Source organism: Balaenoptera physalus (assembly GCF_965194825.1).
Source record: "Balaenoptera physalus genome assembly, chromosome: 6".
In the NCBI taxonomy this organism is placed as follows: domain Eukaryota; kingdom Metazoa; phylum Chordata; class Mammalia; order Artiodactyla; family Balaenopteridae; genus Balaenoptera; species Balaenoptera physalus.
In genome coordinates this window covers 138,406,889-138,421,242 of record NC_138885.1, presented here as the reverse complement: position 1 = coordinate 138,421,242, position 14,354 = coordinate 138,406,889, and the positions used below count along the sequence as shown (strand labels likewise).

Sequence of the window (14,354 nt, the reverse complement as noted above, 5' to 3'; positions counted from 1 at the left end):
TTGTTCATGTTTTGTTCGGTTTGTATCTGTTTTGTTTTTAGTGGCATCATAAATGGTACTTCTTTATACAATTGGCACTTCAATTTCCAGTTACTGTCACACGTAGAAGCATGTTTGATTTTTGCATATTGGCCTTGTTTTTTGCATCTGGTCTACAGCTCACTTATCAGTGACAGTACCTTTTTTTGTGGATTCTTGTGAGTTTTATAGGTGAAACCCACCATCTGTGAACGTGCAGTTCTTTCTTTGTTTCTGAGCCGTACCGCCTGTGTGTCTTGTTTACTACATGGCTTGGGCCTCCCGCATGCCGTTCAGTAGCCGTGGTGAGCGGAGAGCCTCTCCTGGCTGTGGACTCGGGGAAGCCCTCGCTCCCGCACCGTGCGGCGTGAGGTGCGCTGTGGGTCTTTGGCACTTGCTCTTTATCCAGCTGAGGAAGTTCCCTTCTGTTCCGAGCGTGCTGAGAGTTTTTATCAGGAACGGGTGTATTGTAGGATCTGTTGACATGATCACCTGGTTTTTCTTTTTTTAGTGTAAATATTAGATTGATTTGGTGTTTAGCCGACTTTGGCGTTTCTGGGGTGAACCCCACCTGGTTTTGATGCATCATCCTGTATCATGTTGCTGGGCTGGGCTCAGCTAACTCGTTAGCTTTTGTAGAATGCTGCTATTTGTGAGTGTCTGTCTGAAAAGTTGAGGATTCTCCATGGTGGTCTGTGAAACCGGCAATTAAAGATAACAGAATTCGGTTGTTCACCGTTTAGCTTGGGGGCCAGGTTTCATGACAAGAGAAAGGAGAGTGCGTGCCCGGCGTGGGCCTGTCCGCCTGGGGTGTGTCCCCCTCACACTCTCCTGACGCCTCTGCCAGAGGAACCGGCATCTCAGCGAGCTCGCTGGGCCAGGGCCTTTCGTGGTATCAGATGAGGGCCTTGGTTGGCTTGGCCGTCTCCGAGCTGGAGGTTGCAGCTGGTGGTGCGTAGGTCACCTGGAGCCCTAGGGAGTGAGGACTGGACAGGGCGCCGTCCACTGGCGTCGGGAGCAGTATGGGTGCCCGGGCCTGGGAGGGGCTCCCGGCGTGCCATGGGCTTCCTGTTGTGCGGCTGCAGTCCCCCCAGCCCACGCCCCCTTTGCAGATGGAGATAGAGAGCAGCTTGCAGAAGCTTGGTCACTGCTGGTCAGTGGCAGGCCTGGGGCTCTAGGCTGAGTGCTGTCCCCATCTTGGTATCTCTGATCATGGAGGGGAGGAAGTGCGAGTACCATGTTGTCCGGGTGTCTGTCCGCGTGCTTGCTGGGGTTTGAGTAGCCCCCTTGGGAGGGACGTCGGTGACACTGTGAGGAGAACTCCCCCTCACAGCGCCATCCCCTAGGCCCTCTTAGTCACCTGCTCCAGGGCCCAGGCAGGTGGCTCAGGCCAACAAATGTGGGGTTGGTTTCTGCAGCAAACCAAGAGTTTCACTGTCGACATCCGCGCCAAGCCAGAGTATCACAAGTTCCTCATCGGCAAAGGGGGCGGCAAAATCCGCAAGGTGCGTGACAGCACCGGAGCCCGCGTCATCTTCCCGACGGCTGAGGACAGGGATCAGGACCTGATCACCATCATAGGGAAGGAGGACGCCGTCAGGGAGGCTCAGAAGGAGCTGGAGGCCCTGATCCAGAGCCTGGTGAGGCCCGGGGGGAGCCGCGCCCTGACCGTGGGTCCCGGGACCGCGGCGCCGTCAGCGGGGCGGGTCACACTGCGCCCTTCTCTCAATGCCGCAGGACAACGTGGTTGAAGACTGCATGCTGGTGGACCCCAGGCACCACCGTCACTTCGTCATCCGGAGAGGCCAGGTCCTGCGGGAGATCGCCGAGGAGTACGGCGGGGTGATGGTCAGCTTCCCGCGCTCCGGCACGCAGAGCGACAAAGTCACCCTCAAGGGGGCCAAGGACTGCGTGGAGGCGGCCAAGAAGCGCATCCAGGAGATCATCGAGGACCTGGTGGGCGCCCGGGAGGCTCGGCAGGGCTCCGGGCCCCAAGGCGGGTGGGCGTCGCACAAGGACCGGCCCCCCCAAGGGGAGAGGTCCCCTGAAAACGGGGGCAGTTTCTGAAGCAGCCTTTAGAACCTCGCCCTCCTCGTGGGTCAGCCCGGCCTCCGGACGTCCTCTGGCCCTTGTGGCCACGCTTGCGGGATGGCACCTAAAGGCACCTCCTGCGGTGCGGCGGGGGAGGGCCCTCCTTTGTCTGCAGAGCAGTGGGATGTTGTTACGTTCCGGGCGGTAGCCGCGTCAGTGCACTTTTGTACCATAGTCTTTTTGGGAAACGCTTCAGAAAGAGGCCTCCCCTTTGGCCCTGCCCTGCGCCGCAGGCTGTCCATGTGCTGGGAAGTGGCTATAGGGGGACGGAAACAAAAGCGGTGGATGTGAATTTGACCCTAAGCAACGAACCTTTGCCGGTTTTTTTCTTTTTGCTCTGTCTCCCCACAGGAAGCCCAGGTGACCATAGAATGCGCCATACCCCAGAAATTCCATCGATCGGTCATGGGCCCCAAAGGTTCCAAAATCCAACAGATTACTCGGGACTATAACGTTCAAATTAAATTCCCAGACAGAGAAGAGAACCCAGGTGAGTCCCTGCGGTGAGCCCTGTGCTGAGTGGGAAGCGGAGGGGGGTGGTGTGTGTGTGTGTGTGTGTGTGTGTGTGTGTGTGTGTGTGTGTGTGGTCCCGGCCTGGGGGAGGTGGTGGCGGGCGGCTGTTGGGTGTCCTGGTGAAGCTCCTCCCTTCCTGGGGCTCCTGCGCGGGTGCACTGCCGGTGCGGTCGGCTGTCCTGGGGGCTTCCAGAGGTTCAGGGTCACTCCCTGGTTTCTCAGAGGTGGGCTGTGTTAGTTGCTCCAGGGTGATGAGGTGCCCTTCAAATGTCCTAGAGGTTCACAGCTGCTGGTGACCAGGCCAGGGGAGAGCAGAGCACCTGCAGCCTCCTGTGCAGTGGGGAGCCCCGAGTGCAGGCCTGCCGCTTTTGCCGGGCCCTCTGCGTGCCACGTGTGCTGGGCTCCGTCCCCGGCAGCGCCTCCTCCCCGTCGCCAGCACCCCTCTCATGAGGCCGCCGCTGGCCCGCCGGAGGGCACCGTCTGAACGGCTGGCTGCCCTCACGGGATGGCCCTTCAGCGCCAAGTGTCCTGCCTGTCGCCTGGTTGTGCTTGTGCGCCCGGGGACGGGGCAGGGCGGGGCGATCGGTGGTCAGGGAGGTGACCTGCGGGGCACGGATCTAGCTGGTGTCTCAGACCCAACTTTGTAAATCCCGTGTCCTCCTTGCTTGCCCATCTCCTCCCTGTTGACCCATCGGGTCTGGTGGCAACCCTGTGGCCTGCAGGGTGCACTCCCAGCGCTCTGTCCTCTGTCCTCTGCGGAGCTTGTCATGGCTGTTGAAGCGCCTAGTTTCCTGAGAAGATGGGCTCTTTTGAGTAGAAACGAGTTAAATCGTATTTGTCACATTTATGTTTCACACTTGAATGTTTACTTCCTAATCTTGAAACTTCACGTTAAAGAAAAATTACACAGGACGGTGTAAAGATACATCCAGATTCACCCCCCTCACTTACACACAGGCACGCTTGTTTTTTCTGAGTTATTTAAGTGTAATCTCGAGAGCCACCCTTTACCTGTAGTGGCCTCTTCATAAGGATGAGGGCGTTCTCCTCTGTCACTGGGGAGGACCGTGGCGCGCTCACCGGAGTCGGAAGATGCAGTGTCACGTGATGCTGCTGCCTGCTCCGTTGCCCACATGCAGGTTCTGCTGATCTTAAGAGCGTCCTGCCGAGCCCACGCCTTTCCCCAGCTCAGCCCAGGGTCACGATTGCTGTAGGCAGTTGTGTCTGTGTGCTTATTCGCCCCTGGGTTCTGTCTTGCTCCATGAATGTCGTGTTGTTTATTTCGGTCACGCCCAGATCCTAGAGTGGCCAGGGGAGCCACGCCGGCCGGCTCCCGTGCCCCAGCGCTCTTGGACAGCGCTCTTGGATTTGCTGGCTTCCTGGCACGAGAAGCTGGCCCCTCCCCAGTCATCTTCTCCAGCCCCTCCTGGCTGCCTCCGCCCAGCACGGGTCGCTTGGGTTGTCATGACCGTCCGGGCACCGGTCTCCTTCCCTCTCGGGCGCAGTGGGCCCTGCTCCGCGCCCCTCCCGGAGGTCTGTCTCCTCCCCCAGCCAGACAGCGTCCTCCCGGAGTCAGGCGGGACTCTTCCCTCCCCACCAACACCCCGTAGGCACTGGACCGGTGTGTGGGTCTGGACAGAGGCGAGCGTCCTGCGGTGGTCCGTAGGACGGCCTGGGCCCGGGCGCTCGGCAGCTTGAGCTGCCCCTTCCCTGTCCCTAGTGCACAGTGTGGAGCCTGCTGTCCAGGAGAACGGCGACGACGCGGGGGAGGGGAGGGATGGCAAGGAGGCCGAGCCCGGTTCCCCCAGGAGGTGCGACATCATCGTCATCTCCGGCCGGAAGGAGAAGTGCGAGGCCGCCAAGGAAGCCCTCGAGGTGTGTGCAGAACCCCACCCCCCCCCCCGCGTCCCTGGGGGCCCATCGCAGGCACCGGAGTGGGGGCGGGGAGGGGGAACGGGTCTAGTCACTTGAGCCCAAGGCCCCAAGCACCTCGGCTCGCCCTGTGGAAGGTGCTGGAGTGGGTCACAGCCCAGGAGCGGGGCTGCAGGCCCGGGACCGAGGACGGGCGCGGAGCTGGCGGGGCTCAGACTCCCCCTCCGCAATGTGCAGCTGCCGGGGCCTGTCTCGGGCTCACGAGGATGAGTACTTGCTGAGCGCCACCTCAGTGGACAGGACAGGGGTCCTGTCGTATCATAGGTCAAGTGGGGCAAGCAGCTTGCCGGGGTAAAGGGCACGGTCGGGGCCGCAGTCGGGACAGTGGAGTCGGTGTCCCATCACTCTGACCCCCTCTAGGGTCTCAGCGAGGCTGGGATCAGGGCGATCCTCTGTGTGAGCCCCACTCCCCTGCTCCGTGGGCCCCGGATGCCTCTTCCCCTGGAGTTGCGCTGCTTTGCTTCTGCAAGGGGGCTGCTGTGTTGAGCACAGGCCCGGCTCTGTTTGCTCTGCCAGCGTTGACCTGAAGACTGCATTCCACGTCCTCTGTCGAGTCAAAGGTCTGGGCGGCATTCTCAGTCCAGGTGGAACAGTACAGAAGGTTCGAGAAAGCAGTCTGATTGTCACAGGGCTCTTCGCCTGTGCTCCAGGAAGAGCTGTTGCTGAGCCCACAGGGTCCCTCTGCTCCTCGCTCGCAGGCCTAACCTCAACCCCTGCCCTGCAGGCGCTGGTTCCCGTCACCATTGAAGTGGAGGTGCCCTTCGACCTTCACCGGTACATCATCGGGCAGAAGGGAAGCGGGATCCGCAAGATGATGGACGAGTTTGAGGTACAGCTGTCGGCGGGTCCTTTCCCTGGAGACCAGGTGTCGGCAGGGGGCGGTGCTCCCCAGGTCGGGAGGTCAGCCTTCGGAGTGGGGCTTCACGTCCCACCCGCCTTGTCCCGAGCCTGCAGTTGTGCCCCTGGCCAAAGGGACAAGTGGGCAGCTGATCACGGCTCCCAGACTCCCCGCTGGTGGGGACCAGATAGACACGTGTCTGTCCTGCATGTGCATCAGGCCTGTCCCCGTCTCCGCACAGGTGAATATTCACGTCCCGGCACCTGAACTGCAGTCTGACATCATCGCCATCACGGGCCTGGCTGCTAATTTGGACCGGGCCAAGGCTGGGCTGCTGGAGCGGGTGAAGGAGCTGCAGGCAGAGCAAGAGGACCGGGTGAGGGCCGGGCGGGGCCGCGTGGGCCAGGGAGGATCGCCCCGGGGGGGCCCAGACCTCCAGCTCCCGGCTGCCCCTCAGCCAGTGGAGTCAGGTGGCAGCGGGAGAGCCAGGTGACCCCCCGTGCAGCGAGCTTTCATCAGAGGCCATGTTGGGGCCGTGGCCCTTTCTTCCTGACGTAACGGCGGCAAAGGTGGGCTTCCACGTTAATTAGCTGTTTCTTAAGTAAATCTGAAGACATTTGCCAACCTTATGGGGAAGGTTCAGCTGGGGAGGCCTGGGAGCCATTGCTAGGAAAGACCCCCTCGCCCCCCAACGTGTGACTGTGGTCCCAGGCGGCTCCCACTGACGCGCTCGGTGCGGTTTCCCTGCCGTTGGGTGGACGTGAGAAGCCGCTTCGCCTCTCTGGGGGGCTGGCGTTTGGAGGATTACATGAGTGACGCACGCAGGGGTGGGTATTCGGGAAACTTGAAGCACCGTTACATTTTATGTGGGGGGTAACGGACTCCTTGCTGAGGGGAACCTTCCTGGTGTCTGGTGATGGGGCAGGGCCCGTGAACCTCACGAGTCTGTGGTCCCTGCTTCTCAGCCTCAGCACAGGCTTTGGGGGCCCTGCTCTGCCCAGGGCTTTGCCTGAGCCTCTGCCTGTGGACATCCCTTAGCGCTTTTGTTCCCTTTTGTGGGTTTTTGGTTTGTTTGGTTTGTTTGGTTTTGGTTTTGGTTTTTGGGGGTTTTTTGCCTGCTTTCGTACCCCTACCGCAAAGACCCAGAACTTTTTTATACTTACTCATCAGGCCTCTGTTTCACAAGTTAGGGTAGTAGAGTCCAGGGCTTGCTGCGTGCTGTGCCAGGCCTGTCGGTTACCGGCACGCAGCTTTCCCTCTTTTCTGAAGGACCTGTGCTCGTGGTTGTGGAGTGGTCAGGTCCTCGGGTTCTCATTACTAGCTGATGGCGGAAGGGGCGCAGCGGCTAGCGGGAAAGCCGTGTCTCGTTCTTGTTGCAGAGGTGACGACAGATCCCTTCCAGGTTGAGGATGGAAGGGGCGCGTGGGCGCGCGATGCTGAGGGCCAAGGCAGACGTGCCCCCCCTCCCCCTCACTCTCCCTTGTCTCATCTGCAGGCTTTAAGGAGTTTTAAGCTGAGTGTCACTGTAGACCCCAAATATCACCCCAAGATCATTGGGAGGAAGGGGGCAGTGATCACCCAAATCCGCTTGGAGCACGACGTGAACATCCAGTTTCCTGATAAGGATGATGGGAACCAGGTAAGGAGGACCGCTGGAGTCAGACGCCACGGTGGAGCGCTTCGGGGGCAGAGGGACTCTCACTGGTCTGTGTCCTGACCTGGGGACAGTGGCCACGCAGATTTAGGACGTATCCAGAGGGGCGGTGAGAGCAGCAGGTCTCCGAGGAGCTGATTTGGGCTTGGGGTCTGGGCCCATGTTGGCCCAGGCCAGCGCATGAGGCTTCTCTGTCATGGCTCTGTCGCCCTGTGGGCCTGGGGCACTTTTCCCGTGCCCACCTGGCCCTCCGCCCGCTGCACTCAGAGGGCAGTGGAAGGCGGCCCCTCCCCCGGGCATCGCCCCCAGGCCGTCACACACCCCTGCCTGCCCCCTCCCTCGCCCTTTCTGCCCCTCAGGCTCAGCCTCTGGGAGGTGACCTGGGCCCTCCTGCCTCCCGCCCTGCCTTCCTCTCCTCCTGGCCTCTTACTGCTCTGGAGTCAGCCCCCGGCCTCCTCACTGACCCTGATCCTCCCCCTCCCCAGGTGCATCCTGGGCAGTGCCGTTTCTTCGCCTCTGTATTTCTAAGTAGTGTTCATAAAACTATTGTTCTTCTTCATTTGTGATTTTTTAAAATTATCTTGACCTTGAGAATTTAGCTCAGACTCCTCGCCTTCACTACCTTTTATTTCCGCCAACTTTTCCACCTAATCATCAATTTTTTAGTCACTGTTTAGTGTTTAGATTATTTCGGTTAATATTCCATGAGCCAAGTGGGGTTGAGTGGTCATGTGTCGCATTCATGACTTTTTCCTGTGAGGCTTATGCTGCGTTTGCAGTCTGTTCAGTGCTGTTGTGTACTTGGCGGACGATGGGCCTGCTGGCTGGTGGGAGTCTGGGCTCTGCTGGGCAGGGTTCTGGGTGGAGCCCGCCGTCCACTGTCTGCATTTGCTTCTTCGGGACCGGAGGCACCTGGCCGCGGCCCTGGTGCGTCCTGGCCTTTCTCTTGTCTCTCTCCTGCTGTGGGTCACCGAGTTTCTGCTCTTCTGTTTTGTGTCCAGGTGTTCGTTCTTGTTGTGTTGTGTTCTTCGGTGTGGGTGCAGTGTTTTTCCCTGTCCTGAGGAATGTGGCTTTAGGTTGTACTTTCTAGTTTCCTTCTCTCTGCCTTGAGTTACCCATTTGCTCTGCTCATCTTTACGGCTCTGGCGTCTCACCTGCTGGTTTGAGGGGCAGGGGTGCCGGCCACGGTTGTCTGCACCTTGTCTCCAGGTCGGTCTGTCTGTCCAGCGGAGACGCCTCCAGTGGAGGTCACCCACCCCGGTGCCCTCAGCTGCCAGCGTCCCCTCGGCTTTGTGGCCCGGTGCCCTTCCTCCTCCTCGTCAACGACTGTCTTTCTGGTGGAGTGTGTGGGGGGGGCGGGAGAACACAGGTGCTGTTAAGCTGCTGTTTTAGGCGCTCTCCCTTCTGAGCTGGTTGGGTTTCCCCTTACGGTGAGGTCTTCCTCACCCAGGCCCCCCGAGCGCCTGCCCCACTCCTCACCTCCCCACAGAGCTGCGCCCCGCTGGGTCGGTGCTCGCAGTCAGGCATCCCTGGGTGCCCCCTCTTCTGACCGGATTCTCCTTTCTCAGCCCCAGGACCAAATCACCATCACAGGGTACGAGAAGAACACAGAAGCTGCCCGGGACGCCATATTGAAAATTGTGGGTGAACTTGAACAGATGGTTTCTGAGGACGTCCCGCTAGACCACCGTGTTCACGCCCGCATCATCGGTGCCCGTGGCAAAGCCATCCGCAAAATCATGGATGAATTCAGGGTGAGTCCCCGACCTGACCGTGAGGGGCGTTGAGCCCTAAAAGCGCAGCGGGGGGATCGGCTGCGTGCTCCCTGCACCGTCGAGCCACTTCTTTGCCCGCAAGCCAGTTGAGGGGGCAGCGGGGACCACCTGGGGCTTCACCTCGTCCTGCCTGGGTCGCTGACCACACTCGGGATCCGGACTGGGAGACTTCTGAGGCTCAGGCGCCCGTCCCTAAGCTAGAGGTCGCGTGGGGTCACAGCTGTGTGTAGTTGACCCTGTCGGCGGTGCCCTGCATGGCCTGCGGAAGGTGGCGGCCCCGTGGTGGCCGATGGCTCTGCCTCTGCGAGGGCACATGCGGCTCTGAACACCAGGTGCCCCACAGGGCCCCGGTCCTCCCGGGGGGGATCTTCACTAGAAATGGACCGTTCCCGGCCACACACGACGGGGCCCTCAGAGCCATCTCAGCTGCCGTGTGCTCCTTCCAGGTGGACATTCGCTTCCCCCAGAGTGGGGCCCCCGACCCCAACTGCGTGACCGTGACGGGGCTCCCGGAGAACGTGGAGGAAGCCATCGACCACATCCTCAACCTGGAGGAGGAATACGTGAGTCCGGGCTGGGCAGCAGGCCTGGGGCGGGGCCGGGTGGGCGCCGCGCGGGTGCGGGGGTGCCCGTCGGCATCCCTGCTGCGAGCCGACGCCCCCGCCTGCGCCCACAGCTGGCCGACGTGGTAGACAGCGAGGCGCTGCAGCTGTACGTGAAGCCCGCCCCCCACGAGGAGTCCAGGGCGCCGTCCAAGGGCTTCGTGGTGCGCGACGCCCCCTGGACCGCCAGCAGCAGCGAGAAGGTGAGGCTCCGCCGCCCAGGCCCTGCACGCGCGCCTCGGCGGCCATTCCAGACGCTGCTGGGGGGGCGGGGGGCGGCCTCGTCACTGAAGCCGAGCCCCCTCTCCCCCCACAGGCTCCCGACATGAGCAGCTCCGAGGAGTTTCCCAGCTTTGGGGCTCAGGTGGCCCCCAAGACCCTCCCGTGGGGCCCCAAACGATAATGATGAAAGAGCAGAACCCTCTCCAGCCTGCTGACCTGAACCCGCCACGCGATGGTGCGTCCCAACCTGACCCAGCGGCTGGGCCCTCCGAAAATTGTCGATGCTCCCCTTCCCTGAGGTCTCACAGCGAAGCCGGCACCCTGCGCTGTGTGCGGCCCGGCCCCGGGCCTGGTGGCACCCAGCGTGGCGCGGGCCCTGCTCCCAGCCTTTGCTCTGGGCGGCTCTCCACTGTCGTGAACACTAAGGAGGTCACGGGACGGTGTCACCCAGCACGTCGGTGAGGCTGTGGCCTCCGCCAGGAGAGCACCACAGGTGCAGCCAAGTCTACTTCCTGTGTTATGACCTCAGGAAATAAATTTCCTTGACTTTATAAAAGCCAAAACGTTTGCCCTCTTCCTTTCCCACCTTCCTCTCTCTCTCGTGCCTGTCGTCCAGATGCTCCTCCGGTAGAACGCGCTCCGCCTTCTTCCAGCTGCCAAAAAGCCCGCTTACCCAGGCCACAGGGCAGGTCGGGAGGCCCGGTGTGCACCCTGGGCGCCCGCAGACCCAGAGGAGAGCCCAGTGGAGCCAGAGGGATCAGGAAGGCAGGAGGCAGACGCGGTTCTTGGAGGGCCCTGGCTTTCCCGGTGTCACGTCGGGGTCTCTGCCCCGGACCACACGGGTGCAGGCCCCGAGTCTGGTGAGCCTGGTGAGCGTGGGACCTGAGGAACGCCAGGCGGAGAGGAGGGGGCTGGCCGGGGAGGTGGAGATCACCCACGCCTGCTCCGCGGAGGCCCCGCCCTTTGCACACTGGCTGACTTGTTTTTACACCACCTTCCGCTCCCTCGCACCCACCCCTCCCCAGATGCCCCCTGTTGAGTTGCCTCTTTCTACCTCAGAGCTGGTATGGGGTGTCCCGAGCTTCGGGCTGTGTTTGCTGCGGCCTTGGGGGCTGGAAGCCGAGTGCCCGGCTCAAGGCCGTGCTGTCCCTCACCCACTGGGTCGGTGGCCAGTGGGCCCGTCCAGCGGGGAGCACACGGGCCACCCCCCCCAGGTGGCCGCTGATGCGTGCTCGAAAGGCAGGCCTCCTGGCCCCGGGGTAGAGAGAGGCTGCCGCTCGGCCGGGACCAGAGGCCCCGGTGCTGCTGGCGGCCTCTTTGTCAAGTGTGTGGTAGGTCAGTCCCGCGGTTGGACCCCAGGCCAGGCCTTGGCGGGTCAGGGTGCCCCGGCCCCAGCCGGCTTGGTGAAGGTCCACCCTGAAGAGGGAAAGGTGGGGCCCCGTCTCCACGGAGGCGACGGGTCACTCTGAGTTGTCTTGTCCCAGATGCTGGGCTTCCTAGAGGAGCTGCCTTGTGCCCCGGGGACAGTCGTCTCTGCTCTGACCACCTTCTCCCCACCCTCAGAGTTTTTCTCTCAATTTATTAACTGGAGCTCGGCCACCTTCTGACTCTTCGGTTCCGGAGTAGACCCCGAGTCTAACTGCGGTCGCCTCTGCAAGTCCCCGCTAGCTCCGGCAGCCCTTAAGTGTGCCCACTCAGAGGCGTGAGCAGCTGGGAGAGGAAAGAAGGAGCGTTTGCTCCTGCTCAGCAGGCTGCGTGACCCCGGAGGAGGTGAAGTTGATTGCAGTAGGAGACAGGAGGAAAGGCCCCGCCTCTGGGAGCCTCGCGGGGAAGGGCCGGCCCCTCCTCTCCTTTTGCGTGAGTTAGGAGCCTTTCCCACCGGCCCCCCCGGGAGTCTGCCCGCACCTCCCCCTCCCTCTGTCTTTCCTACAGCATCCAGCCCTGCCCTCCCCAGAGGTAAATTTTTAATTCTCACAACAGATTTTTGCACACGTGCATTTACTGCTAAATGTCATAGATGCAAACTCCCCTTTCCTAAACTCTGTTTGGGGTCTTGCTCGCTCTGTTTTTGGTTGTTGTTAAAGGGGATGAGATGACTGTGCCCAGGCCTGTCCCCTGCGGCCTCCGATGCTGCGGGGAGAGCCTGGCGGGAATGGGCGCGTGTGTCCGTCTCCTCCTTGTTGAATGTCTTCCATATCATATGTGTCCATGGCTACCATCCATCCCTTGGCCTTAACTTTAAAATTTGGAGATTATATGCAAACATGTGTAAAGGCTCATGAATATGGATGACACTGGAATTTTATAAATTCTAAAATAAAACCCGAAACCAGATATAGTGTGCTGGGACTCATTTTATCACGTCCCGTGTGTGCTCAGTCTGTTTTTTTTAAATAGTGGATTTTTTTTTTAAATTTATTTTATTTTTGGCTGCATTGGGTCATCGTTGCTGCGCGCGGGCTTTCTCTAGTTGCGGCAAGCGGGGGCTGCTCTTTATTGTGGTGCGTGGGCTTCTCATTGCGGTGGCTTCTCTTGTAGCGGAGCACGGGCTCTAGGCGCACAGGCTTCCATAGTTGTGGCTCGAGGGCTCTAGGTGCGCGGGCTTCAGTAGTTGTGGTGCACGGGCTCAGTAGTTGTGGCACATGGGCTCAGTAGTTGTGGCACACGGGCTTAGTTGCTCCACGGCATGTGGGATCTTTCCAGACCAGGGCTCGAACCCGTGTCCCTTGCATCGGCAGGCGGATTCTTAACCACTGCGCCCCCAGGGAAGCCCTTGTGCTCAGTCTTGTGAAACCAGGGGTGTCTTCAGCATGCTCTTGAGTGGTAACTGGACACCCACAGATATTTGGTGCAGTTCTCCCAGCTGGCCTAGGGTTCTCAGCCCTGTGTTAACTGTTCCGCAGGGGCCACCACGCTGGGAGGAGGCGTTGTTGGGGGTGGGCAGCGACCCGGCACCTCCCACTCCTAAACGTGCGCCCTGCGGGGGCGCCAGCGGGCGCCAGGAGCTGTGGACGAAGTTTGAAGGCGGCGCTGTCCCCAAGAGCTGGGTAGAACAGCTCAGTGGCCGTCTTCCTTCAGGGAGCTGACACAGCAGCCGGGGTGGGCCAGTTACGCACAACGCTGCAGGGAAGGCTTCTGGTGGTGCGGCCCCTGGAAAAGGTCGCACCTGTGGGTTCCATCGTTCCGTCCCTCCAGTGGAGGCCAAGGTGGTGGCTACTCTAGGTGGGAGGAGGAGGGTGGTGTGGGAAGGTCCTTGTCAGGACCGCGTCCTTGTGACCAGGGCTGTGTCTTCGTTCAAAAGCTGGTTACACTGGTGTGCTCACTTCATGAAAGCCCAAGGTGTGACCTAGCGTTTCTTATGTTTCCATAAATTTACTTTAAAATTTAAAAAGTTTGAAACAGAAACAACAACAACAAAGCAACCATCTGCAAGAAAATACTTGTGGATTTGGTGACAAGGGCATGGAGCGTGCAGCCCCACCACCCACAAGCGGAAGGACAGCTCATTTTCTAAACAGTGGGTGAGCAAATGGCAGATTCAAAAAAAATGCCAGTGGCCACACCACAGCCTCAGCCCCACTGGTCAAGAAATGCTCAGTGCTGCCTGAGGCCCAGAGCAGTGGGTTTTTAAATGTGTCAACCGGCAGTTCTGGGGAGAAGCTGGGCGGTGGTGCAGTGCACCAAAGCGCTTTAAAAATCATGTGCCCTTTTTGACACTGCTGTGCACTTTGAGGAGCGTCTCCTAAGGAAATCGAAGGTGGGCACAGTGTCTCCGGGCATTTATGCCATGTGACTTCTAACCGCAGAGCAAGAGAACGGTAAGCAGATGGCGAAGTTGGGAGCTGCTGTGTGACCCGAGCGAGGAGAAGGTAAACACAGAAAGAGGTCGTGAAGCCAGTCAGCGGACGAAGTCGAACTGCAGGTACCGTTAAGCTCCCAGCTCTGAAGATGACCACGTGCACCCAGACAGGCAGACTTCCAGAAGGAGATGCGCCGAGCATCGCAGGAATGTCCTTTCCTCCAAGCACTTCACTGGTCAGGGGATAAAGTTCAATCTCCTTCCAAACCTTCCCCATCTGGGCACTCACTGCCCGGAGAGACGGGGGTGCCCACTCCTCAGAGCGCACCGCCTGGGGCGTCAGGTGGTGCCACAGGAGGAGAGGAGAGGAGAGGGCGGCTCAGAGGCTGTGGACAGGCTGGAAGGGAAAGGGGCTCAAGGTGAGAAGACAGACCTGCAGGCCTTGTGGGGACGGGGCCGCAGCCCACGGGGCGGGGGTGGTGAGCAGACTCCCAGCAGGTTGCGCAAGACGCTGCGTGGACAGGGTGGGAAGGGGCGGGGCTGGAGAGGGGACGCCGCCATCGCCATCCGGGGGAGAGCATGTGCAGGGAGCACAGGAGAGAAGACGGAGGACAGGAGATGAGCCTCGCCGAAGGGCCGAGGGGGATGGAAGTGTGAATGGAGCAGCCCTCGGTGGAAGCCACCTCCTGTGCCTGCGAGAGGATGGGGAAGGGGGAGGGGCAGGGGCTGGAAGGACCCGAGCCGTCCTGCCCCAGGGGAGTGAGGAGACAGCACTGGTCCGTGGGGCTGGGCAGGAGCTGCCTGATACCCCCGGGGCCCCCCGGGCATGGCGTGCCCAGCGCTCCAAGTACCACGCTGCAGTTGGCCGGCCGTGGGCGCCACAGCAGGCCTGGGAGGCCTGAGGGGCCAG

General features: G+C 60.7%; 2 protein-coding genes across 5 annotated transcripts in view; one reads left to right on the top strand and one right to left on the bottom strand.

Moving 5' to 3' along the window:
• HDLBP (high density lipoprotein binding protein) overlaps window positions 1-10,208 on the top strand; it is a 67,894-nt gene extending 57,686 nt beyond the window's left edge. For all 4 annotated transcript variants that reach the window (XM_082466493.1, XM_082466491.1, XM_082466492.1 and 1 more), the window contains 11 exons: window positions 1,437-1,658; window positions 1,756-1,974; window positions 2,461-2,599; window positions 4,343-4,497; window positions 5,279-5,383; window positions 5,634-5,768; window positions 6,888-7,031; window positions 8,615-8,800; window positions 9,268-9,384; window positions 9,498-9,626; window positions 9,740-10,208. In XM_082466493.1, coding sequence (XP_082322619.1) covers window positions 1,437-1,658; window positions 1,756-1,974; window positions 2,461-2,599; window positions 4,343-4,497; window positions 5,279-5,383; window positions 5,634-5,768; window positions 6,888-7,031; window positions 8,615-8,800; window positions 9,268-9,384; window positions 9,498-9,626; window positions 9,740-9,826 — 1,638 coding nt within the window. In that variant the 3' untranslated portion in view covers window positions 9,827-10,208. The remainder of the gene's footprint in view (window positions 1-1,436; window positions 1,659-1,755; window positions 1,975-2,460; window positions 2,600-4,342; window positions 4,498-5,278; window positions 5,384-5,633; window positions 5,769-6,887; window positions 7,032-8,614; window positions 8,801-9,267; window positions 9,385-9,497; window positions 9,627-9,739) is intronic.
• A 2,864-nt stretch (window positions 10,209-13,072) lies between these two features.
• The window catches only part of ANO7 (anoctamin 7), a 29,320-nt gene continuing 28,038 nt past the window's right edge, over window positions 13,073-14,354 (bottom strand). The window contains 1 exon segment of the mRNA XM_082464730.1: window positions 13,073-13,955. Within this exon segment, the coding sequence (XP_082320856.1) occupies window positions 13,824-13,955 (132 nt within the window). The 3' untranslated portion in view covers window positions 13,073-13,823.